A 25,712-nucleotide genomic window follows, 5' to 3' on the forward strand; every position below is an offset into this window, starting at 1 on the left:
CCTTAGCTAACTTCCTGTAGTAGCAAGCATATTTTGCAAATTGTGTGCTCTCTTCTATTTTCTCGTTCAAATTTAATGATCATCTGTTGATAGGCAGGTTTGTTTATGTGTGTTTTACTTTGAGGACAGATACACAAAGAAGAACTTTCTGTCTACCTCCATACATTTCTAATTTGTCTGAAAAAGCAAATTTCAGGCTACTTCTTTGTTTTTATAGCAAACGTACGTAGGTTTGCAATGTTAGGCAAATAAAGGAAATAACTTGTCATTTTTTTCTGAATGGATACCAATTTGAATTCTTCCTCAAATCTGGAATCTCAAATGGTTACACATATAATATAATTTGTTAAATATTTGCTTATTTATGGTATGAATGAAATAGACTTCAGAAATGTCTTTAAAAATATTTTTCTATGTAAATTTTCTCAGTTTATTCCAAAATTTACTTGAATAATCCCAAGGAACATCCATGTTAAAAAATCCAAAGATATTTGGATTCATTTGGGGCTCTGATAATACTTCCTTATTACTTTATCAAACACGTATTTTGGTATTATCCCGTAATTGCAATAGTATTTATCTGATAATAAATCATTGCATGTATATAATTTCACCCTTTAGTTTCGGTTATGCCTTGCAATTGAATAATATAGAAGACACCATTTTGTTCACAATTTTAATAAAAAATATAAATAAAACAAAACACTGATTGAAGGAATAACAACAATTTTGTCTTATTTGAAATACAATTTTTCGTATTTTTGGCACCTACAAACTCATCCAGTAAAAATTATAGATTAAAAACAACATTTTAATTTTGTGTTTCAAGCTAATATTTCTTATAACAATTAAAGTCCAAACTCATAGAGACTTCAGTATATTAATAAGTATATACAGTAGCATCAAAACAAATAAAAAAAACATTGTCAATCATTATGGCTTTCTTTTAGAAACAAAACAAAACTTAAAAAATGTACTTAGTATTCAACTTAAATACTTTCGATTTTTGAAGGATATAATTGTAGTTATGAATTTAGAAGTATCACAATTATCACGTGACATATTTACGATTGTTGATATGCTTTGCTCCGAGATATTAAAGTTTACAGTGCTGAAGATCCTAACCAAATTGTATTGTATATATGTAATTAAGGAGGTGTGGTATGATCGCCAATGTATCTCTCCACTAGAGACCAAGTGATGTAGAAGTTATAACTGCTATAGGTCACCGTATGACCTTCAACAGTGAGCAAAACCCATATACCGCATAGTAAGCAATAAAAGGCCCCGAAATGACAAATGTAATGTATATTGAAGCTATTAATCCAAATAATCTTGTTGTATTTACCAAACTCCTTTTTGTCGTGTTGTTTTCATATATTTACGTGATGGCCATTCCTTTCTTTTCTCTCTTGTCCTTCACAATACCATCATTACCACGCATATCTCATTCTAAATAATCTACTACATGTCTGATAACTTCCGTGCTTACTTGTTATTGTGTCTTTAAATAGATGGTATGGGTTGAAAAACCTTATAGTTTAATATATTTTAATGTAAAGAGGAATGAAAAACAAGTCTCTGGCAATACACATTTAACAATTGCCAAAGATTTAATTTGAAAATGTATTTATACATCATTCAAAAAATAACTTTTAAACTATTGTATAGACCTAAGTATGACTCCTTTTAGATTTTTTTTTCATTGAATTTAAAAAATTTGAACCCTCATGTAAATTAGTTTAGTAAATACGACCAGTTTTGTTAATAAGGGGCAAATTGCGATACAATTTTGAAATAGGACATCCTCTGGAGACCAATTAAAAGAGTAAAATGTTAAAAAAACGATTGAATAACTGACCTCAATCGATTTAGTTCAATGATGATATGGACTATTTGATTTATAAGGAGATATTGTTTTGTCAACGGTGAGACTTTCAACGATAACTAACAATTGAGAATAGCAAAGTAGATAAAAATCCACCTTTCACCACTTACGACTTTCAACGGCAAAACAAATAATACTACAGAAAACAGTGATAGCCTTAAGATCAGGCCTCTAAGCGCCTATGGACAGCACTGACACATAATAACATCTATTTTTCTCCTTCCGTCTGTTTTATAAAAAAAATGTTGTACAACTCAGTTTATACATATTTTCTGTTGGATGTGCTCTGATATGTTAAACAAGTTAGTGATAATTGTCCTTGACTATGTACATAAATAAGTTATTCCAGTCTCGGAAACAAAACATCTTATTAGGTAGAACATAGTCATTCTGTATATCATGTCCTTTATAGATCGATTCTAAGGAAACATAAAATTGACAAGGCAATTTCCATAGATATTAGATGTTTAACTTTAAGCTATTAGATAATTCGATCTGTGTGTTTCGATATTGTCATTGGCAGCTTTGATTTATATCTTTGATACAGTTTTACAAACCTAATTTTAATTTCCCATTTCTGGTAAACTTATGTACAAAACTAAACTTCATTTAGCTACGTAATAGGATATGCACATTTCAGTATATGATGCAGAATATGTCTTATTTATAAACTTCCGGAGATGCCATCAGTTTATGAAGCCTTACCGGAAATAACATCAACACATGAAACCACAAAAAAGTTACAAGACTGACAGGCACAATTTACCAGAAACATTAATGTATCGATCGCCATCAATTAAGTTACTGATGACAACGGATTCTTTTCAATAAATACGACTTTGTGATTATAAAAAAAATTATAAATTTCATTTAAAAATGTGAAGATTCCTTAAACAACAGAATAACAAACCCAATAATAAGGCAACGAAGTACATAATTTAGATAACCAGTTCACTGAATGGTGCATTTGGAGTTACCAGTATTACTCGCAATGAGAGACCTTGATGTGCTACCTCGCATTTGCGCTGTAAGTAAATCAGTTCGTATGCTTGGCCTTCGAGCATTAGGCGCAATTGTTCCACAAGCCTCCGACAGACGACGGCGAATTGAAAGGCTCTTTCTACTTGTGGTTTCATCATCGATTACACCTGGATGTACTTTTCTGTGTAAAGAGGGACTCATCTCGGCGGGCATTTTTGCTAAGGTGAACAACCTAATAAACGCTTCTTCGACGTTTACGTTCTTCTTTGCTGATGTTTCTGTGAAACTGACATTAGTATACTGTCGAGCAAGCTCTTCTCCTTCAGATGAGTCTATTTCACGATGTTTTTCCCGATCACATTTGTTTCCGATGATTACCATTGGAATACATATTTTAGGTGCAATTCGGGTTCGACATTGTCCTTTGATCTCATAGATTTGTTGACAAAGTCTTGTCACTTCGTTGAATGATTCTCTGTCACAAATGTCATACATCAATAAGAAGATATCTCCTGAAAAAAACAAGAAAAAAAAAAATATTACCAAAAGATTTAAACCACTCACAACGCAGAGATTACCATATGCACGGCCGAAAGATGCAAGTCAACTTTGAACTTAAAGAAAAAATAAACAATTTCAAACTGAAAAAGCGTAAAGGTATAACAATATGAACTAAGTTTATTTTTTTTGAACCGCTAATTTCAATCTACCAAACTGACTTTGAAACATAACAACAGTGCAGAAATATTCCAAATGTATAGATGCGATCGTCAAATGACATATGCCTTTACACAAATGGAAATTTTAAACAAATATAAAACTAATTTGCATCTCTCAGTCTATGTTATTAACTTAGTTAAGAGAGTACCCAACTGGTAGCACATTGAATTGTAAGTTCAAGAAAATAACGACAAAGAAATAAAGAGAGAATTTGACAGCGTAATATTATATTGTCATTACTGTCTTCTAAAATCTGTGACATATATATCAATCAAGATAGAGATGAACTTAAGTGAACCCGAAATCTGACATCCATGTCTGATAAATCATTGGTTCCTCAGACAAGATAAAGTACAATTGTCATAGGAGTTGTACGCAAAATAATATAAGATTCTAATGAAGACGCAGGTTTCGTTAGTAATGGTAGCTGTGTCTGTCGTCTGCTTGATGACTTTCTACAGAAATAATGAATTTCACAATTGGTATATCCATCCTTTTGTACGACGACCGTTATTTCAACTTTTACTGACACTTTCATTAACTTTCTTCATTTGATCTTAATAATCTAATCAAAAATCACCATGCAGAACAGACAGACTACAAATGTTAAGATACATGCTAGAAGTATGCTGCAACATGTTTATTGAAAGATTATTAGTTACGTGCAGGCGGAAAATACCAAGGGAACATTCAAAATTCATAAGTCGAGATGAACTGACTACACCATGGTGAAAAACGAAAGGCATAGAAGGCACCAAAAGGCAAACGATTCCACAAAAAACTACGAAGAAAACTTAAGACTGAGCAGCAGTGATCTGGGGTGGTTTCAGATTCTCCGGAATGGTAAGCCAACTTTGGCAGCTGGTAAACTTAAGACTGAACAGCAGTGATCTGGGGTGGTTTCAGATTCTCCGGAATGGTAAGCCAACTTTGGCAGCTGGTAAATGATTATAAAAATCATACGAAGTTCGGTCTGAGTAAAAAACAGGATGCTCAAACTGTCATCAGAATTAGACACGAGTATAAGAGGACAAGTTTATAATTTAAATATAGGTCATGAGTTTAAGATGGTATGTTCATGCTGTGAGCAGATTAAAGATTTAAATGGAAGATGTCAATTAAATTCTAAGCACTGTTGTGGTTTTCGAATAAACAAATCAAGATTAAAAATTAACGGATGAAATGGTGGTAAGATTAATACTTCAGTTATTGCAGATTGAGTGTACGGCTGCTTGGTCATAAACTCAACAAATTATAAAAGCATACTGTCAATAAATTTAAAATTTGAGTTATATTGTCTAAAGATTAAGCGATTGATTTTGTAAAATGGCACTATCACACCAGTTTATAATGTTTGAATGTAAGCTATCAGTAGTGTACGATTGAGTGCTGATTGTACGGCCATAATGTCAGGAGAATAAGTGTAAGATTTTAACTTCATATTGTAAGTTGACTTAAAAGTTTGAGTTCAGTACTTTCAGGATATTTAGAAGTTAGTGTTATTTGAAACTAACATTATGAAACAAATTGAAGGAAAGAATGGAAGATGGAATGAAAAGATGATAACAGTAATTATAATAAGAGTTTAATTGTAAGATGGCATGGTCACATCTATGGCATATACTAAGAGTTTAAGTATAAAGTGGCATACTCATTGTGTCAGAAGATTAAGGAGCTGTATGAAAAATGCCTGACTAAACTGTCGCTAGGTGCTAGGGTTGACTGTACGTTGGCATAATCGAACATTATTTACATTTAGGCTTTCAGTGGCGTGAATGTGAATGATGATATTGTTGGGTGATTTAGTAGAGTTTGACTGCAAAATGGCAGGATCCGATTGCCACCAGGTTAAGGACCTGGGTGAAATATTTCATAATTATATTGTCCGCGGATTTAAAGCTCAGGGGCTCTTTTCACAAAAAGATTTACAGTAAAAAATGATTGTAAGTTAAACTGAAATGTTCATGACTTACACTTACCCTGTCGACACACCCATTCTCGCTCCTTTAGGTGTTTAAGTGGTTCCCTCAGTTTTTATTAGGTTAGTTTATTCTTTTTAATGGATTTATGAGATTTGTACATCGGTAAACTACTTTTGCATCTAATTTAAATTAGTATGAGACGACAGTTTATAGGAATGAATGTATCTGAAACAAGGATGATACCAATGAAAGGAGTTGGTAATCAGAAACAACAAGCCGGAAAAAAGACCATCAAATCAACAAACAGTTAAAATTTTAGTAACACCGAGGATGAACTGAGGTTCTCTGGAAGGGTTAGCAGATCCTGTTCCACTGGTGACGCACTTGGTAAGTTTTTGTACTTGCGTGTACTACATTTTAATCGACCAATCCTTCAAAGTCTGAATTTTACTTTACTTATATATAGTGTTAACCAGTATTTGAAATGTACTAATAACTACTTAAGCCACTTAATGCATTGTTGACAAATCTTGAAATAGTGTGAACTGTAACTACCCTTATTTCAACAATACTTAAACAAGTCTAACTAGTACTTAGTTGCACTGAACTGCACACGGCCATGTCTGAACCACTCTCAAACAAGTTTGAAACATGCTCGAAGATTTCGAATTGATCAAATATGTTCTTAATACAGCCCAGACTAGTATTATGGTACAATTCAGATAGAAATGGTATACCTTGCATACTACAAATGATTCTTGAATATCCTCCATAAGGTACGCTTGGCAAAAGGTTTAGAAAACCAAGGTTAGCAAACAAACCAATATCCCTAAAGAGAACAGTCAGAGCCGCCTAAGGTCAGTTTTGACTACAGGAGTTGCAACCTTAGCTTAAGCACAAGTACACCCTTTTGTCACAGATTGCTTGATACTGATAGCTTAATGTTGCGTTGTGAATATTTCACACATATTAAGGACAAGAACAAATTAACAACAAATCTGATAGGTAGGCTCTGCCGTGGCCTCTGCAAAGAGGTATGGTCGAATTTGTGTTAAAAAATTTTGGATGTCACTGAAAATGTGGGTATATTTGATAGGGACACAGCTTTGACCTATCTTAGGCAACCTACAGACCAATCTAAGAGTTATTGCAAGGGTTCTTCGGAGAAACAGAGTGTGGGATTTTCTCGAGACATCGGACCTTACAGTCATATATACGGCCCTCTTTAGCATAGGTTGTACTGCCGGATGGGAGAATTATCTCAGTCGACCCTTTGGGTTTTATGAACTAGAAATTACCAGCATAATTGACTAAAATTATACTTTTCCAGTCTGGTCAAGTAGGACAAAAATATCTAAATTATAACTCTTTTCGGTTCGAAACTATTATATTATTTCTGTTTTACCGCGGTAACATAAAAAGTTGCCAGCCAAGTCGACCATGAAGGAATAAAAATTTGAAACATTTGTCAAGGGGAGTATAAATCTTCCTTCGCTATATATTCTGATATCAAAAACATATTCAGAAAATATTTAACTATACTAGATTTTAGAAAAAACAAGTATCGGAACTCATTCCTTTACCAACATCGAAATTTTTATAAAATTTACTTAACTGAATACGATTTCGACGACAACATACGACCTGACTGATATTAGTGGCTGAAATGTACTAATAATTCATATCCCAAACAGCAGCTGATTTATAAAACTACAGGAAATAAAAACCCTCAAATTGGAAGAACATGATATGTTCATCCCTATAATTGGAAATGTCGTGCAAGTGTGTGTTTATTTCAATAAAAGAAACTATAATATCTTTGGTTCTTTCGTCAGATAGATACAAAATTAAGAGTCAAATATAATTTTACAGGATGTAATTAATTCAGGATTCCTTGTGTTACGAGCCAGAATCGGGGATTATATCATGATGATATAGAAATTAAATTCCAATCTTCAAATAGATTTCCTTTGTATCGAATAGCTTTTGACTCCATTACAATGCCTATCATGGAATATTATAAAATTACCGAAAACCATGAATTTTCAGTAAGTTTTTGACTACTCAATTCAGAAATAATTTACATTTCCAATGAAATGGATCTTCGTGGTTCATTCTAGTCACGTTCGAAGAACATACATACACACGAGTTGTTTACTTATATAATGATATACATGTGAACGATATGTTTACGAGTTAACCCATTTTTTTCTAATAATAACCAATCACTGATAAAAATAATTTGTTATTAACTTTGTCATCATTCCAATACTATTACTAATACTTATTATCAGAAATAAAGATTCCTTAACTGCATGATTGTATTATTTTTTTTGCATTATTTTTAGTAATAAACAATGAATATTTAATGAAAAGATAACTCCAATAATTAAAGCAAAAAAGTGTTAAACTAACTAAAACAGTTTGAAATATATTATGTTTTATATATTGAAATTATGCTGGGTATGATTTTCAATATGCCTGACTTTCTAGTAGATTGAATTTAATCAGTTATAAATTTAGTCATTAAAATATTTATACTTGGCTATAAATTGAAAGTTAGAAGAGATTCCGCACGATCCAATATGACAGATCTTCCCCGTGGAATACAAATCTAACAAACTTATATGTATACTATTAATTTGTAAGAAGATTTCCCTATGTTTATATTCAATGTATTGATTACTCCCGGATAGGTTATTTCAATAACATATATAGCGGCTGTCAAGGAATGTCAAAAAGTACCGCTATGTTGACACTAGGGTCATGTTAATATTACTTCAATGTGTGAGCTGTTTAATTCACCGTTAACAACGTTTAATGCAGAACAACGATATAAGCTCATCTTTTATATATTGGCTGTTTCCTAGTATTTCATGGGATTTTCGTCCAATATACGTTGAACCCATACCCCCTTTTCCCAGTGTAGAAGTAAGAATAAAAATAAGACGTGGTATGATAGCCAATAAGACAACTCTCTACCAGAGACCAAACCACGTAGATACATACATCTGTTGATCTGAAAAACAATGGAATACTTAGAAGGCAGACTGCATTACAGAAATATATTGATTTTTTGTTGTTTCCTTAACGTCCAGTGGCAAATATATCATGCATGGTCAGAACGAGAACAAATGAACCATACATACAATAGGTAGGTTCTGCAATAGGGAATCGACAGGCATGAGAGGCGGTAAATTTTGGAATGTCACTGGAATGTAAAGGTATATTGGATAGGGAGAGAACATTATCCATGCAACAGAACCATCAAAGAGTTATTGCAAGGGTTTTAATGTGCAGAGATGTACATGTAGAAACCGTATTAAAATCAATATTTATGTAAATATTATCTACAAAGATAGTAAAAACTTAATTATTATAATCCATTGTAACTTATAAGTCCATTGATAATTCTAATTCATGAAAAGATTATTCATTGTCTATCGTGGCAGTTTTTTTTTCATTCTTTTTTCATGAATAAGTTGAGTATACATTAATTGTCGATATATATTTCTATGAGAAAACGTACTATAATTTCCATGCATGCAAAAGAGTACATGCATTATAAAAACATCAACAAATCGATCTTTTACCATATTTAAAATAAATGAAGGGACGCTAAAATCGTTCCACGTGATATGTAAAGTTTTGTACACAGCACCCAAGCTGTCGTCCCTCCGCTGGGAGTATACGTATATGAGACAGCAACCAGCACTTCAACGTCAAAAATAATCGAAAAACATCCAGAGAGCAACATTCAGTCTTAAAGTAACGACACGTTAACTTAAAAGCTCTATATAGTTTATACAAATTGGAATAAATTTAACAGAAACAGAAAAATATCTGTGTTCATTTTCGGTACAAACAAAAGAAGCAAAAAAGTAAAATCCTGCTTTAGCATCATTGAAAAACATACATTAATGTATCAAAATTACTCTGCACTAGATATGACATTCAATTCTCTACCCATGCTTTTATCACCATGAGTTAACTAATTAGAAAGTATGCATGGAGTCAACGCTTGCAGATTTTCTTGGTTTGCTTTTGATTATCAGCAGTTTAATGATAATCCAATATTTTCTGCTTTTCAGATTTTTTTTATACATGTACTTGATATTTGAACAACGTTTCTTGTATTGCTTATAATGTGTTCGTATATTATTTTCTAATTAGGGAAACGATTCTGGACTAGCTTTCAGTAACTGTGAGTTCTCTTCTTGCGTCGTGTTACTTCTTTTTGTATGTTGTTCTAATATCATCTAATGAAAAAAGTCTTTTTCAAATAATAGAAAATAAGTGCTCGTAAAATTTTTAACTTCCAAGTGTGAATGTTCGAAACCAGTGTTTATCTTCCTAAAACATATGTCTATCATTACAACATATGTTATTTTCACAGTTTATATAATACCGTTAGTTGTCCTTTTCCCTCTGTTAAATACAATATCTAACGTAACTTAGGATATCATAGTTGTTTTGTTATTTTTTTTAACTCTAGAACGTATTCGTTAACTGCTAACTAGTATCTGATTATGCAGAAATTGGCCGTATGCTACAAGGTTTGATGAGGTTTTGGCCAGATACTGTGGCAAATGGTTTTAATAAAAAAGGTTATATGAATTTAAAACAGCAATTTTTTTATGACATCCTAATTATTCCTTATTTGTAGGGAAAAACCCACTTTCAGTTAACAGAAGGATATGAGTCCTTAAGCTTTGTATAAATATCTTGAAATTTGTTAAATATTATTTTGTAAATTCTATAATTATTCAATCATAAGGTTTTGATCTCCTTCATTCTTTAATATCAGCATAACCATCAAATCACAATAAAAATATAACTTTGGGGGTCCTCATTCTTTAACGGCAAATTAACTTAGCATATATATACATGTATTAGGAACAACAAAATTATTTATTTTGTAAAAATTATTTCCGTACTCCGTGTATACCTTACAACAAAATTATTATTATTTACCTGTGCACGTTATTTTATTTGGCGGCATTTTGTCCAAGGTTATTGGTTGTCTTTCTGATATTTTTAAACATCTAACCCCCTTGTTTTGTTAATTTTGTATTTACATTGTGTCATAGATCAAATTTATTCGTTCAGTGTATGTTCACTTGTTTTTGTTAATATGTCTTTTGATTGAGTTAAGCCATTTCAATTGATATTGTATAGTGTGTCTTTCTATGTTGTGATGTTACACTATTGTTTCAGGTAGGGTGAAGGTTGACGCCTATTAAAACGTTTAAACCCGCTGCATTTGTATGCACCTGTCCTAAGTCAGGAACCTGATGTTCAGTAGTCGTTTGTTGATGTGGTTCATAAGTGTTTCTTGTTTCAAGTTTTTTATATAGATTAGACCGTTGGTTTTACTGTTTGAATGGTTTTACACTTGTCATTTTTGGGGCCCTTTATAGCTTGCTGTTCGGTGTGAGCTGAGGCTCTATGTTGAAGGCCGTACTTTGACCTATAATGGTTTATTTTTACAAATTGTGACTTGGATGGAGAGTTGTCTCATTGGCACTCATACCACATCTTCTTATATCTATGTATGTAAAATAAGGAGATGTAGTATGATGGTCAATGAGACAACTGTCCATTACAACAAAACGACATAATGCAGATGTCTGCATTGTTTTTTTTTTCAAAGTAATTGCAAAAGAAGTTCTTATCTTTGAATAAGAAGTAACATTTGCCAACTGAATGTCAAACCTAACTACTCATATTGATGAAAGACCAACGTGAAGCTCTTCGTAAAATAATTTTATTTCCGCAGTACTTATTGATCGTTCTTAAGCTTTTAATTGTCTATCTCACGATACCTTATTGGACAAATTGTCTGTTTATGGTGTTTTAGAATATCAGTTAATCTCTTTAATCCATATTTGACAAGCAGAAAACAACAGATTAAAGATAGCAGGATTATTCTGAGCAGTTGGGTGCCTTCATTAAAGGTTTACCACTGGGCTCAATTTCAGGACCCTTTTTCCTTAATAATTTCATCAACGATATATTTTTTAGTTCCTTATATGATAAATCAACCGAAAATTTTATACTAGAAAATACGAAACGATTTGTTGACTTTTGCAACGATTTATATAGTAAGACTTGACTTGCGTTAATAAAATAAAATGTTAGTTAAATATGTTCGGACAAAAGCTACCTATGCCATATGTCTACTGTCTAGACTGTTATGCAGCTCCAAACAGGATGACAACTCATATGAACTAGGAAATAAAAGACATTATATAATTTAAATAGCAAGGTTAAAATGTGTTTGCTATACTACGGTAAGCTAACTGAGGTTACCATAGCTTTTGGTTGAATACTGCCGCTTAAGAATACGAACAAATCTGAAATAAAATTATTCCATATTTGATAAAGAGGTTTTAAAGAACCATTATGGACTGTCAGATTGATGGCATACACTATCTCTAATCCATTATTCTCCATGGTTTGTACATGTTGGATATATCAACAATTATTATACCTCAATTATCATTTTCTATATAAAATAAGTACACAATATTTTCACTATTTTTCAAATTGCAAGCGTTGATCTATTTGACCAGTCAATAGTTTCCAACTATTTGACCGCAAGCGTCGTTATATTTCGCGGAATTTCAACTGCAGCTACGGGATTGGCTAACGGGTTTTTAACAATTCATTCGGGACTATCTGAATTCATCTCGATTAATAACGTCGATTCCCGAGTCGTTCGAACACACACCAAGTCGCATCAGACGACAGGATCATGGCGCAGCCAGGATTCGCTATCAGCAGTATTAACAATTGTTCTGTAAATTTTTACTTTCAACAAAAGTAATGACCGATCGAATGAATTTGTTAAAATTGTTGTTCTGTTGTTGAATTTATTCTGTTGTTTTGAAAAAAAATGAAGCTTTAAACTTACAGTTGCCTGCTTGTTATTGGAATGCACATTCACAATCGGATAATTGTCATCACTATGTGTCCGTCTTTCAAATGTAAAAATGAATTTTGGTCAGCTGTGTTCAGTCCTTGGCATAACTTTGTATCTGTTGTCTCTTTCGATATAATAAAACACTTACTAACTGGATATTCGTGGAATAGTAAGTTTGTTGTCCCTTCGGATACAACTATTGCAATCGGATACGCCTCAGGGCAATAGTTGCATCTCGGGGGACAATAAACTTACTATTCCACTCATAATCGTCAATAAGTATAAACTTTTGCAACGTGTGACGTCTTTAAAATAATTTGTTTTTACAGGATTGCATTCATACTGGGTATATTAAATACGTGCTTGCAACGGTAACGATTTAAAAATATTATGCTGTTCTCAGATCCACCACCCAGATGTAAAATTATTGATATACATTAAAAAATCACATCAAACAACAATGTTCAGCCTTTGACAGTGGAGACAAATAGAATAGTTTATAAATCAATCATCATTTTTGTTGCAAGTATTTAAATACAAAATAAATGCTACAATGTTATATGAAATGTTTACTTTTTAGGTTTTTTTTCGCATATTGTATACACACAGGAGTGCTAAATCAGAAAAAAAAATCATTAGCTGAATAACAGATCTTTCTTGGCTGTCTATGCTCTACTTTGTCATGTTTGTGGTGAATTAGACTTTTTGATGTACATGTTCAACGTAAAATCATCGCCTCGCTTAATATAAAAGTTTTCGTCTTGAAATATCGGTTAATATGTGCACTTAAAGTATTGGGTGCTCGAATGCTTGATTGAAAAGACGTTTTCATTAAATTTAAATTGCTTAACTGGATACCGCATTTTTAAATGCAGGAAGAAATTCTGTAATTGAAATGCATGTTATTAAATGTTTTCAAAATTTTATCGAATGTCGACAAGGACAAAAAAAAAAGATAAAAGATTTGTGGAAAATTGACTCTAGCATAAAAAGAGGACATATGATAAGAACCATAATTTGGCCTCTGAAATTACCAATAATAAACCATTAAAATATTTTCAAGCTAATTAATATCGTGTTATATAAAATATCGGCTGACTCTAATCTTGAAATGTGAAAATTCCAATATAATCATAATATTTATTAAATATATTTTATTTAAATTGTATATATTTACGTATAAAAAGACTGAAGATGTAGTATTTCATGTTGCAGATTAAAAAATTATGAAAATAACACCTTAGAAATGTTTTACGTCCGAAGCACTTTTCTGGATTTACCTCCATCAGAAACAGTACTTGCATAGAAAACAGGATCGGATCCAAGGTTCGTACACTCTCTAAACCTCCCTCTCCTGAAGCCGCAACTGGATAATATACTATAAAATGTAAAGGGTTTACTTTTCGCTAATTTTGAGATTAAACTATTTTGATAAATTATCTCCCCGCATAAATTTGATATGTAATGCTTTTCTATTCGGAGGGTTGATAATAAAAGGCATCAACACAAAAGACAGGCAGATACAGAATAAATAAGTTAATATGAGCTAAGACCTAATATGAACCATACGCGACATGTAGGAATCTACGGAAGCCGATAAGGGTCATTCAAAAAAATTAATTTATGTCGTAATTACGACATAGTATGTCGTAATAACGACATCGCTATGTCGTAATAACGACATATTATGTGGAAATAACGACATCGCTATGTCGTAATAACGACATATTATGTGGAAATAACGACATCGCTATGTCGTAATAACGACATATTGTGTGGAAATAACGACATCCTTATGTCGTAATAACGACATCTATATCGTAATTACGACATCGCTATATCATCTATAATTACAACTTTAGAATTGCTACTTTTTGAGCATCGACACACTATGGGAAACAACATTTGCATCTTTATTTTAAGAACCACTTATCAGAATTGAATCAAACTTGATATACGTGTGCACTATAAGGTCCTATTCAAGTGTTGCTTCTTAGTTACCCATTAGTTAAAACACATGACCGCCAAGGGACTTTGAAAAAATCAATGTTCAAAATCTTCTTCTCAAGATCGCTGACATGACTGAGTTTAAACTTAGTATAAATATACAATGTGTACCTAGTATCCAGGTCCTTAAAAAGAGTTTTTACGTTTTGAGCTGATCCGAAGTTAAAAATGGCCACCAGTGAGGGAAAAGTTTGTATCAAAACCCTATCGTAAACATATTCATTTTTGAGAATGATAACCACTGAATTTAATCAAGCTTAACTAATATTAAAGTTAGTTACTCCATATGTCTGCACATAATAGAAAATAGGTCCATTTTGTCATGATGAACCCTCAACGGATTTGAGATAAATGTAACGATATTCGAGACATTATCAAAAAACTAATGTGTGACCATTATGTCCTATTTTTTCAAGTTAATAACAGCGGCTGTGTTTTTAAGGAGTCGAAAATCAAAGCACGCCTTTTGTGAAGGAAACATTTAACAAGGAAAAATCAAACTAACTTTTAAAGAATTTTGCACATTAGTTTCAAAGGAGATTTTTAAAACACGCTTACGACAGACGACGACGGACAACAAACGATGGCAATCGCTCGCATACCACTTCGAGTACGAGACACAACTTCCTTAGGTGAAGGTCAGGGGATCCATTAGGCTCGATTATTAGGGGTCCAAAGTTTAACATAGGCCCCAATGGAAAAAGCTTTGAAAATCTTCTCCTTAAGAACTACAAGGCCATATTGGATCAATTTTAGAGAATGGATGATCCTTATATGATGAGGATTAAATATAAAAAAAAAGATGTGGTATGATTGCCACAAGAAACCAAATGACACAGAAATTAACAACTATAGGTCACCGTACAGCCTTCAACAATGAGCAAAGCCCATACCACATAGTCAGCTATAAAAGGCTCCGAAATAACAAATGTAAAACAGTTCAAACAAGAAAACTAACGGCCTAATTTATGTACAAAAAATAAACGAAAAACAAATATGTAACACATCAAAAAGTAACAACCACTGAATTACAGGCTCCTGACTTGGGACAGGCACATACATACAGAATGTGGCGGGGTTAAAAATGTTAACGGGATCCTAACCCTCCCCCTAAGTTTGTAGGAATAGTTGTCCTGGGGAACATTGGTTTAAAGAACTTTGGTTCCAAAGTTTAATACAGGCTTCAATGGGGAGGACGCTGTAAGAATCTCATTAAGAACTAACAGTAGCAATGCAGTTATTATTTGCATCAAGCATCAGTAGGCCATTAAGATGCAATTGTGTACAAATGAAGGTACATAGGTCCATGGGTCTGAGCACTAGGAGTCCAAAGTTTGACATAGTCTTTATTTGGAAAAGCTTAAAATTCATCTTCTTCAGAATCTGCAATGGAAATGCAGTCATATTTTACACGAATCTGTACATGCCAAACATAACTAGAGGCTCCAAGGAGCCTGAATCGATCCCCTGTTCAACTGGGTCTCATTTGACTTGATTATAAAATAAAGTTCTAGTATGTGCAAGTAAATAACTTTAATTAAGCTTGATTGCATTTAGTGTTCATTATTCTCCAAAAAAAGATGAATTTGTTTACGCTACAAACTTTGCCCTCACTGACGACCATTTTGAATTTTCTATCGCCTCAAAAAGTGACAACGCCAAGGTTGTCGTAATTATGACATAGCGATCAGGAGCCTGTAATTCAGTGGTTGTCGTTTGTTGCTGTGTTACATATTTGTTTTTTGTTCATTTTTTGTACATTAATAAAGCCGTTAGTTTTCTCGTTTGAATTAAATTGTTTAACATTTGTCATTTTGGGGCCTTTTATAGCTGACTATGCGAGGGCTTTGCTCATTATTGAAGGCATTATGATTACCTATAGTTGTTAATTTCTGTGTCATTTAGTCTCTTGGCAATCATAATACATACTCTTTGTTTATATACACAGCGATGTCGTTATAACGACATAAGGATGTCGTTAAATACGACATAGCGATGTCGTTATTACGACATAGTGATGTCGTTATTACGACATGCTATGTCGAAATAACGACATGGTTATGTCGTTATTACGACATGCTATGTCGTAATTACGACATAAATTATTTTTTTCGAATGACCCTTATCGGCTTCCGTAGGAATCAGCAATAATAACGAAGGTACATTTCAGCAATTCAATGAATTTTGATGATACATATAAACTTCCCAATAATATGAAAATTTCTAACATAATAACCGACCGGAGCATTTCAGATGCACCATATTTATGCATTTCAACAAATAGAAGATCCACTGTACGGTTAACCCTACTTTTTAATCCATTGCTAAAAATATTTTATTTCTTATTTGTATTTAAAAGCTGGATCTCTCAACCATCTAGTATGAACAAAAAATAAAGAGCGCAGTTTTTTAATGTTTTTTAAGCTATTTTTCATCTCGTCTACATCAGAAATGTTGACAAAAAATCTTACTAATATGCACTTATATAAAAATAAGGAGATGTGGTATGATTGCCAATGAGACAACTATCCACCAAAGTTCAAATGAAGCGGATGTAAGCAATTATAGGCAACCGTAGGGCCTTCAACAATGAGAAAAATCCATACCGTATTGGTGGGCTATAAAAGGCCCCGACATGAAAAATATGAAACAATTCAATTGAGAAAACTAACGGCCGACATTGAAATAATACAGCTTGGCTTGGCATTATCAACCACAGAGTTGACGTTCGGTACGCAGAGTTGAAAAGCAGAGTTTATATGTATTTATACTTTGCTGGTCATCGACATCTAGAACTCAAATGACTCATCAAAAATCTAATACAACAAACAAATCAAAAAACAATACCATATCAGACATAACATCTTGACTATAAATGTTTGATATTTTCTAACTACTTGTTTAACAATATTGAGAAACAATTACTTATTAATAGTAGCCTCTGCTGTGATAATAAACACTGGTTAAAGCTGGTTATAGCTGATACAAATTGTAAACTGATTCTCCTTATCGATCTTTGGCACAAAAATGTTACATAAATAATATCTAGAGTTATTATATAATATCTATCAAGACCTGAAAAGCGCTGACAGTTTTTTTTAATTAGAATCTGAGAAATTAATTGGATTCGCAATTATAAAAACAAATAATTGTCCTTCAACGATAATAAATGTGAATTCCTTGGAACTTGTTAAAATGTTAAAAGGTACTTTTTTCATAACAACATATCATCCTACCTTGTTACCTTTTGAGTAAGAATTTTATAAAACTCCGTCTCAGTGTGTCAATTCAGTATAAAGCAGGGTACATACATGTATCCTTACAATGAATATAAATGTAATATTTGCCGCTGCAAATTACGCAGCCATCAAATTATCAATCAATCAAAAACGATATTCACCAGTTATACATATATATATATATATATATATATATTCAGATTATATTTTTTATTATTATTCTTATCTTTGTATACTTATAGGTTTCATAACGAGTTAGAATATCGCCGTCTCATGATGCCGGATAAGCCAATCAAATTAAAGCATTTTTCATATCACGTTTCGTATCACACTCCGTGCAATGTGAGTGCGAGAAATATCTCTTCATGCGAGAAATAGACAACAAATCACAACCATAAGAGAATGAATGACATTTAAAACACTACAGAAAGAAACTCTGTTATAATCAAATATACTTTAATACGATCATATCCTGCATTACGTCAGACCTTCTGGGACATCCAAGTAAAGTTTAAATTAAAGTTAGGGCTAATTTCCATTGAACTTTATCACAAGGACATTTTCAGAAAATCTTCCTTTCTTAATCCCCCCCCCCCCCCCCCCTCCAAAAAAAAAATAAATAAAATAAATATCTTTGTTTAAAGAAGTTTAATCGTCACAAATAAGACTGCATAATTTGGAACACATTGTTCATTTGAAAAAAAAATATATATCAGTATTCAGCTAACAGCTGTGGCTCTAGTTCCTGTAGAAGCAACATATTTGACTAGTTACAGGGGCGGATCCAGCCATTTTTTAAAGGGGGGGGGGGGGGGGGTTCCAACCATATGTCCCCATTCATTGATCGTAAAAAAAAAGTGGGTTCCAACCCCACCCCCCTGGATCCGCCACTGAGTTATTACTTAAGTATGTGCCGTCTTTTATTTGCTTGTTTACATTTGTAGTCGTCCTATTTCTAATTGGACTGTGCAGGTTTTTTTTGTGTTTTACTTTTACGACATATGTCTAGATAGGCATAAAGGGGCGGTTGGTGAACACGAAAAACTAGTATAACCTCATTTTGTAACTGAACCAAACAAAAAAACTGCAAGCTTACTTTGAATATCAGGATTTAATTATTTATTCTTATGTATTTATTATTCACTTGCTGTTTTTCAAACAATAATTGAAATTTATTTACATTTAGGACGATGATTAACCAAATTTACGTTTCTTTTTTCCGTTGAACAATAGGAACGTAGCGAGAATTATACGAACTATATTTATTTCAGGCTTTGTACATTCAAAATCGTTAAACAAAATATTGCATGCCGCTATATAATATTACACACTAATCTTGCCTGAACGTTTGGTAGAATCTTTAGTCGTTCCGGGTGTGTTTAACGATAAAGCAGTTTTATACCAACGATTGAAAAACGTGGCGGAACAAAAAAAAACATACTGTCGCGTTATGTAGTGGTAGTTTGAAAAATCTGAGTAAATTGTCAATTATTATGCTTTAAAATAAATTTATAATGATATATTATAAAAGTGTTATTGCTAAAAGAATTAGGAATACCGTTCCTCGTGGCTTATCCTATTACTGCTTTGGACAATACTCCTTAATTTGATAGTACAATAAATAGAGTTATTGCATTAAATCTTTAAGAGTCTCTCGGCATGATTCGATCTCAAGCTATTGAAAACATCATCGAGAAAACTGCTTCAATACTTTTCTCGGCCAACTATGCAAATAAAATATAGTTTTCGTTAGACGAGTGGTGCTTACCTTGTCGGCTTTATCTAAGTTTGTTACACACACACACAAACACACACACGCATTCCAACACCCCGATGTAATATGATGACTCAATGTTAGAAACTCAGAACATCATATACAAACTAAACATCAAATTGTTCACGTGTTGTCAGATTGAAGATCATACAATTTAATACCGTCCAATAATATATGAAGGATAAAGAATATTAACCTTCTTATGGAATAAATTAATATAAAACATGTACTATCAATGGAATATATGCGGAAGAATAACAAAAATTTGTCAATGTCTATATACGACGGTCACCCTTGTTGGCAAAATCACTACACAGACCCCTATGGGAGCAATCGATGATTGACTACCTTAGTCCTGACACTTAACAGACACGTTCAATACTTTCCACGCGGATGTTAACAAAATCGTGTTCTCCCAGACTTAAATATCAATTAGTACACATCCAATGGATTTAGCGTAAAGTAAACACGTTTATTTAAGACTTTAAGACGACCTTTTTTTGGTTTTGACCTTTTATTTGTTTTGTTCTGTTTTGCTTTTTAATGTTTGTTTTAATTGTTTTGTGTTTTGTATTTGGATTCCAAATGTTGGAGGTACCCAATGAGATGTTTCGAGAAGACATGTCGTACTTTTAATATAATTTCCATATTTTTCGGTACCGCTGCTGGATGACTGTAATTTTCCGATGGAACCATTTATTCAGTAGCATGCGCTTTAGCACGGGAAAGAGTTAATTGTTACTTGAGCTAAGGTTAATTCCATCTGTTAAAGTTAGCATAAACCGTTGTTATGGCGTTATGTTTACCCGTTTAATTTTGAATCTTACAACTGGTCATGTATTTGCCTTCGTAATTCGTTTGCCTTAGCAGTTTCAGATGTATGTGTCGTCAGCAATGCAATACGCATCGTTAGTTTGCATTGCTATTGCTGTATTGGTAACGTGGCTTGGGGACTGTCAGTTCTTTAATTGTGCTTGAATCTTCAACAGGAATATTCCATTTTACGGTTTTGACTGTTCTTTAACCTCCTTTCAGTTTTTACTTTTCAAGTTTTTGTATTGGTCTTCCAAAATCTTTGGTTTAGAAGTTACCTCATGAAGGTTATGTTGTGCGAATTAGAATTGGTATCAGATATTCATATTACTAGAATATTTCACTCAAGGTCGGTGTAAGACAGTAGATTCAGTGGGTGAAATATCGATCTAAGACGGCTAACAGCGAAAGTTTTATCACAGGAAATAGGAATTTTGTTTTTCCCTCTTGTCTTAATTATAGCAAAATCACAGCAAAACTCATGTATTTCAGTTCAGTTCCTAACATGTTATTTTATAACTCTTTTTGATTTCTTTTTAGCGGCTGTATCAATATCTTCCCATATCTACAAACATCTTGTGCAATCATAATTATATATATAAAAAAAAACACACACACACACAAACACACAAACACGAAAGGGAAATTTGCTTTATCTTTGTCTACATAATGACCTTGCAATTTATCAATTTCAAATATTCTTCTCAGATAAATTTCTACAAAAATATGAAAAAATAAGTATATTTATAGCATGACAAACTAATCACACAGCGGTCAAAAAGAAAAAGAATACAAGGCTATTTTAATAATTAATTATAGTTTTCAATGCAAGTGGAGATGGTATCGCTACCAAGAACTGTCGGAACACCCTTCTTTATCTAGTTAAAGAAGGTTTGGATAGCATAGATCAAGCTGTTGGCTTTCTCTTTTGAATGTTTCACATTTTGACATGCCGGGGTCTCTTATAGCTCACTATGCGGTATTCGTTTAACTCACTGTTGAAGGCCGTATGGGGACCCTAAATAGTTGTTTACCTCTAGTACTTTTGTCTCTAGAAGAAGGTTGTCTCATGATCAATCTTCTTATATTTATATAAATATTATAGCTCTAAGTAGGATGTTTTTTTACCATAAATCTATCCGAGTTCTACCGAATTAAAACATTAAAATTTTCAGGAAATTATCGTATATTTATAAAACCTTAATAAACCTTGTGCTGGTCAGTAGCAAAACACTTGAATTCTACTATTTTAAGTCCTCCTTATCAAACGTATTTCACTAAAATGGAATTTTAACAATAGTAATACAGATTTATCTTGTGAGTATGCAAAAGCGATACTAAAGGACTGTTGTGTCCGTTCTATACTTTTTCAATTTTAAAAGATTGAATAAATCTCTTTTAAGAGCCCTTGACTCCATTTTGTATTACTGATAGGACATTTACTAGTTTTCAATATTTGATTTTTGATCGAATGCAGCTCTCCGGATTTTAAATTTTGAACTGAAGTCTGTAATGCTTTTTGATAATAATTATGCATTGATACAGATACAACAAAATTTAAATATTTTGGTGTTTCATTTTGTGGTAATGGTTTTTGACAGTAATTTCTACGGTTAGCAAAGTGAAATGGAGATAGTTTGCTTTCTATCACATTAATTCTCAAAGGGACCAGAAAAGCATGATAAGTATATTTGCACAGTTACGGAATTGGTTTGTAATAAATTATTGTATTCACACTTTGTATTAATGTGGAAATGTGCAAAATTAATGGTAATTGATAAAGCATTTTATAAAATTGAACTCTATATTTGTCTAAATCAACTTCATTTAATGATTTAAAGTGTTTCATATTACGAACTAGTATTAAAAACTTGCCTGTTATAATTGAGAGCCTTCTAATGGCGGGAAATGGGTGGTTACCAGAAGTGTCTAATACATCCAGGCGATATGATTGTCCTTTGATACGATATATTTTACGATGAAAGTCTTCAATAGTTGGTGTATACACATCCTCAAATTTATTTTTCAAGAATCGGTTAACCAAAGACGTTTTACCAACTTTGCTAGAGCCTAAAAGCACCAGTCTGTAACAGTTTGATGGGGGTATATTCTCTCCTTGATCTGCCATGACGCTACCGGTCGTTAAAATACAGGATCCGTCCTGATACTCGGATGGTGATCTCCAAGAACGACCACATAACAAAAGCGATGTCATCATTGTTTAACTTCTAATGAACAGCATTATTTCAAATTCAAATCACTGTGAATGTATACAACACCTTGTTCCGATCGATGTACAATCTTACAATGTACGCTAAGAATTGCTTTTAATATAAGTTGAGATTTTACGCCAATTAGAAGAACTGTTTCTAATTGCTGTTTAGTCACTGGGATGTGAAGAAGCTTTGATTTGGCCAGGTAATTCCATAATCACATACGAATTAAGCAAGATTCTTGATCAATACTGCGGATGATAAGAAAATCAGACTTTATGAAATCGTAGTATTGTTAATTGCAAATAAATAGGTTATTGGTTTGTCATTTATAGAATAACAGACATGCTATCAGTCTGTTATTGGTCAACCATTTGAATTAGGCAAAATGGAAAATGTTTCCAACTCAACAGGCACTGGAAAATTACTGTCATTTCTGTAGTGTAAAGCTTTTATACTAAAAACTATCAATACCGAGATAAGAAAAAATAGAGGTTAAACGCACTTAACAGCTGACCTTAATTGTGTTAGATATCAGTTCTCCAGTATTTAATCTATTGGATAACGTGGAAGTATAAATAAAGACAACCGGTTTTTATCCCATGACATAGCATGGTATAATTTTCCTATTTGTGAAAATAAGCCATTTTATCGACTTATTTGATCAGTTCTACCGTACGCGTGTACTTTTATGTTATAGAGTTACGAATTGGACTGGTTCATATTTAGTTTTTTTTTAAAAGCATTTACTAAGGCGTGGTAAGAAGAAAAAAATATTGATTGTAGCACAGATCAATTGTTTTTTTCGAATGTTTAGACGTTAGAATAGCAGGGGTATCACGACAAGGGTTTAGGCGATCACTTCATTTTCACTTTTGTCACGAATATATATTATTGATTTCTTTTATATATTTTCATATTTATTTTTTGTTGGTTCCTTATTTTTTATACAATTGTTTTGTACAAACTTGAGGACACATTCTCTTATGTCAAAATTAAAGAAATTTTGATATTGCTATTCAACTAAAATAAAATGCCTTCTATATATCCTTTTTGTTTCAGATGACTATTAACTAACCAAGGTGGCTTCCAGCTGAAAGTAAAAAAAACTTACAGCCTTCTAACTAGTATTTGACTTGAGTGTTTAAAATTCATATATGCAGGAATTACTCGGTTAACACTTACAATTGTTGTCGCCGTTGCGAAACTTGATTACCAGAGCCCTCTCAGATGAAATTGAAATTAGAGTAAGCTTAAACATTACTTGAATAGATAACATGTTGTATGTACCTGTCCTAAGTCAGAAGCCTGTTGTTCAGTGGTTGTCGTTTGTTGGTGTGGTTCATAAGTGTTTCTCGTTTCTCGTTTTTATATAGATTAGACCGTTGGTTTTCTTGTTTGAATTGTTTTACACTAGTCATTTTCGGGCCCTTTATAGCTTACTGTTCGGTGTGAGATAAGGCTCCGTGTTGAAGGCCGTACTTTGACCTATAATTGTTTATTTTTTATACATTGTGACTTGTATGGAGAGTTGTCTCATTGGCACTCATACCACATCTTCTTATTTATAGATATAATTAGCCAAATCATTTAGTTTTCTAACTGTAATGTTTGGATGTTAACCATCACCAGGTATGTTCAAGGACAGATGTTTGTGGAAGCCCAACATATACAATGATTGTGAGAGAGAGGCGAGATACAAAACCCGGGGGTGATCACAGGTGCTCCGGAAGTGTAAGCAGATCCTGCTCCACATTATGTGAGCATACTAATAAGAAGAGTTCACACCCTGAAATTTGTCGCCTGCTTACTGATTTTAAATATATGATCAGGGTCTTACTAAAAGTATAAGAGAAACTTTAACATTTTCAATGATCTTTGAAAATACGGACAAGGTCAGATGAACCTGTCAGACACATATGTACACCTTCATTCTATAATGACCTATTTATATTTATAGAACATTGTATTTGATAAATAGATCTTATCACGGAAAGTTAACGCTGGCCAATAAAGCGTGGAAATGAGGTCAAGGTCAGGTGAGCAAGGTCAATCGGACATGTATACTTTACAATTTTTCTATACACCCAACATATATCACCAAATACTTACAGTATCTGGGAAACATACCTGATTGCTGAAACTTAAGCCTATAGGAAATGAAGCATGCTAATGAGGTCAAGATCAGAGGGACATGTACACCTAGTTGATCTATAACTATTTACAGTATCTGAATAACAAACACAATCACGAAACTTAAAGTTTATCACTTAACCATGAAATGAAGTTAAAGTCAGACGACCTCTGTCAAAGGGAAATGTATACCTTGTATTTGAAGGCGCTTCGGACACATTTAACTTAAGTGTTATTTTCAATTTCTATTGAACGTGGTGGAAATCGCTACTAATGTACTGTTCGTCCTCAATTTTAATCAGCCCAGTAGTCAGTTCTTCCTTACTGACATGATGTAAAATCTTTAATTTTTAATCTTTAATTTCCGTTCACAGATTTGGAAATTACTATGTAAGGTGACCTTAGGTGGTTTGGGCTATTTTGTTTAGTTCCTTTTTGATCATATAGCTCCTCAAGTTACCTGAAGTATGTATACATCCACGGCTTTCAAAATTTGATTTTGAGCGTTTCTGACGAAAGTAGTAATTGTTAGTGTCCAGTGGTAAGGCCAGCCCAGTATTTATAACATACACATTTCTTTAATTTTCCATTGATAAATTAAGAAAATATTGGAAAACTAAGGCTGTACCCCAATCAAGCAAAGTTGTCCTTATACACTCCAATATGGTTTTGCCTATTCTTTTAAGTTCTATTTTGGTCGTATGTTAGTCCCTTAGGTATTTACACATCCCCGGCTTCAAACATTTGTTTCTGATCTACAAAAGTATGTATGACGTTCAAAATTTATGAAGTGTTATTTTCATTGCAAAAAATATCCATACCAAGTATTCTTATTACTTATGAAAATGGATAAAAACGTGCTAAACCTATACAGTTTTTAAAAGTGGTCATTAAGACATAAATTAGGTAATGAGAAAACATATGTCAGACGGAAATATCAGACAGTAAGGCCCTATGTATACACAACAAAAATAAGGAGATAGGCATGATTGTCGATGAGACAACTATCCACCAGAGAACAAAGGACTACGCAGTTAGCAACTATATGTCAACTTAAGGCCTTCAACAATGAGCAAACCACATACCATATAGTAAGC

At 32.8% G+C, this 25,712-nt stretch overlaps 1 protein-coding gene across 1 annotated transcript; it reads right to left on the reverse strand.

Moving 5' to 3' along the window:
- Positions 1-669: 669 nt before the first annotated feature.
- Positions 670-22,761, reverse strand: LOC127709063 (GTP-binding protein Rhes-like). Its single transcript, XM_052214407.1, has 2 exons — positions 22,145-22,761; positions 670-3,381 (listed from the first exon to the last, which is right to left on the reverse strand). The coding sequence occupies exons 1-2, from the start codon at positions 22,485-22,487 to the stop codon at positions 2,840-2,842; spliced, it is 885 nt and encodes a 294-aa protein (XP_052070367.1). The 5' UTR covers positions 22,488-22,761; the 3' UTR covers positions 670-2,839.
- Positions 22,762-25,712: the final 2,951 nt, after the last annotated feature.

This window comes from Mytilus californianus, unplaced genomic scaffold (assembly GCF_021869535.1).
Source record: "Mytilus californianus isolate M0D057914Y unplaced genomic scaffold, xbMytCali1.0.p SCAF_7, whole genome shotgun sequence".
In the NCBI taxonomy this organism is placed as follows: domain Eukaryota; kingdom Metazoa; phylum Mollusca; class Bivalvia; order Mytilida; family Mytilidae; genus Mytilus; species Mytilus californianus.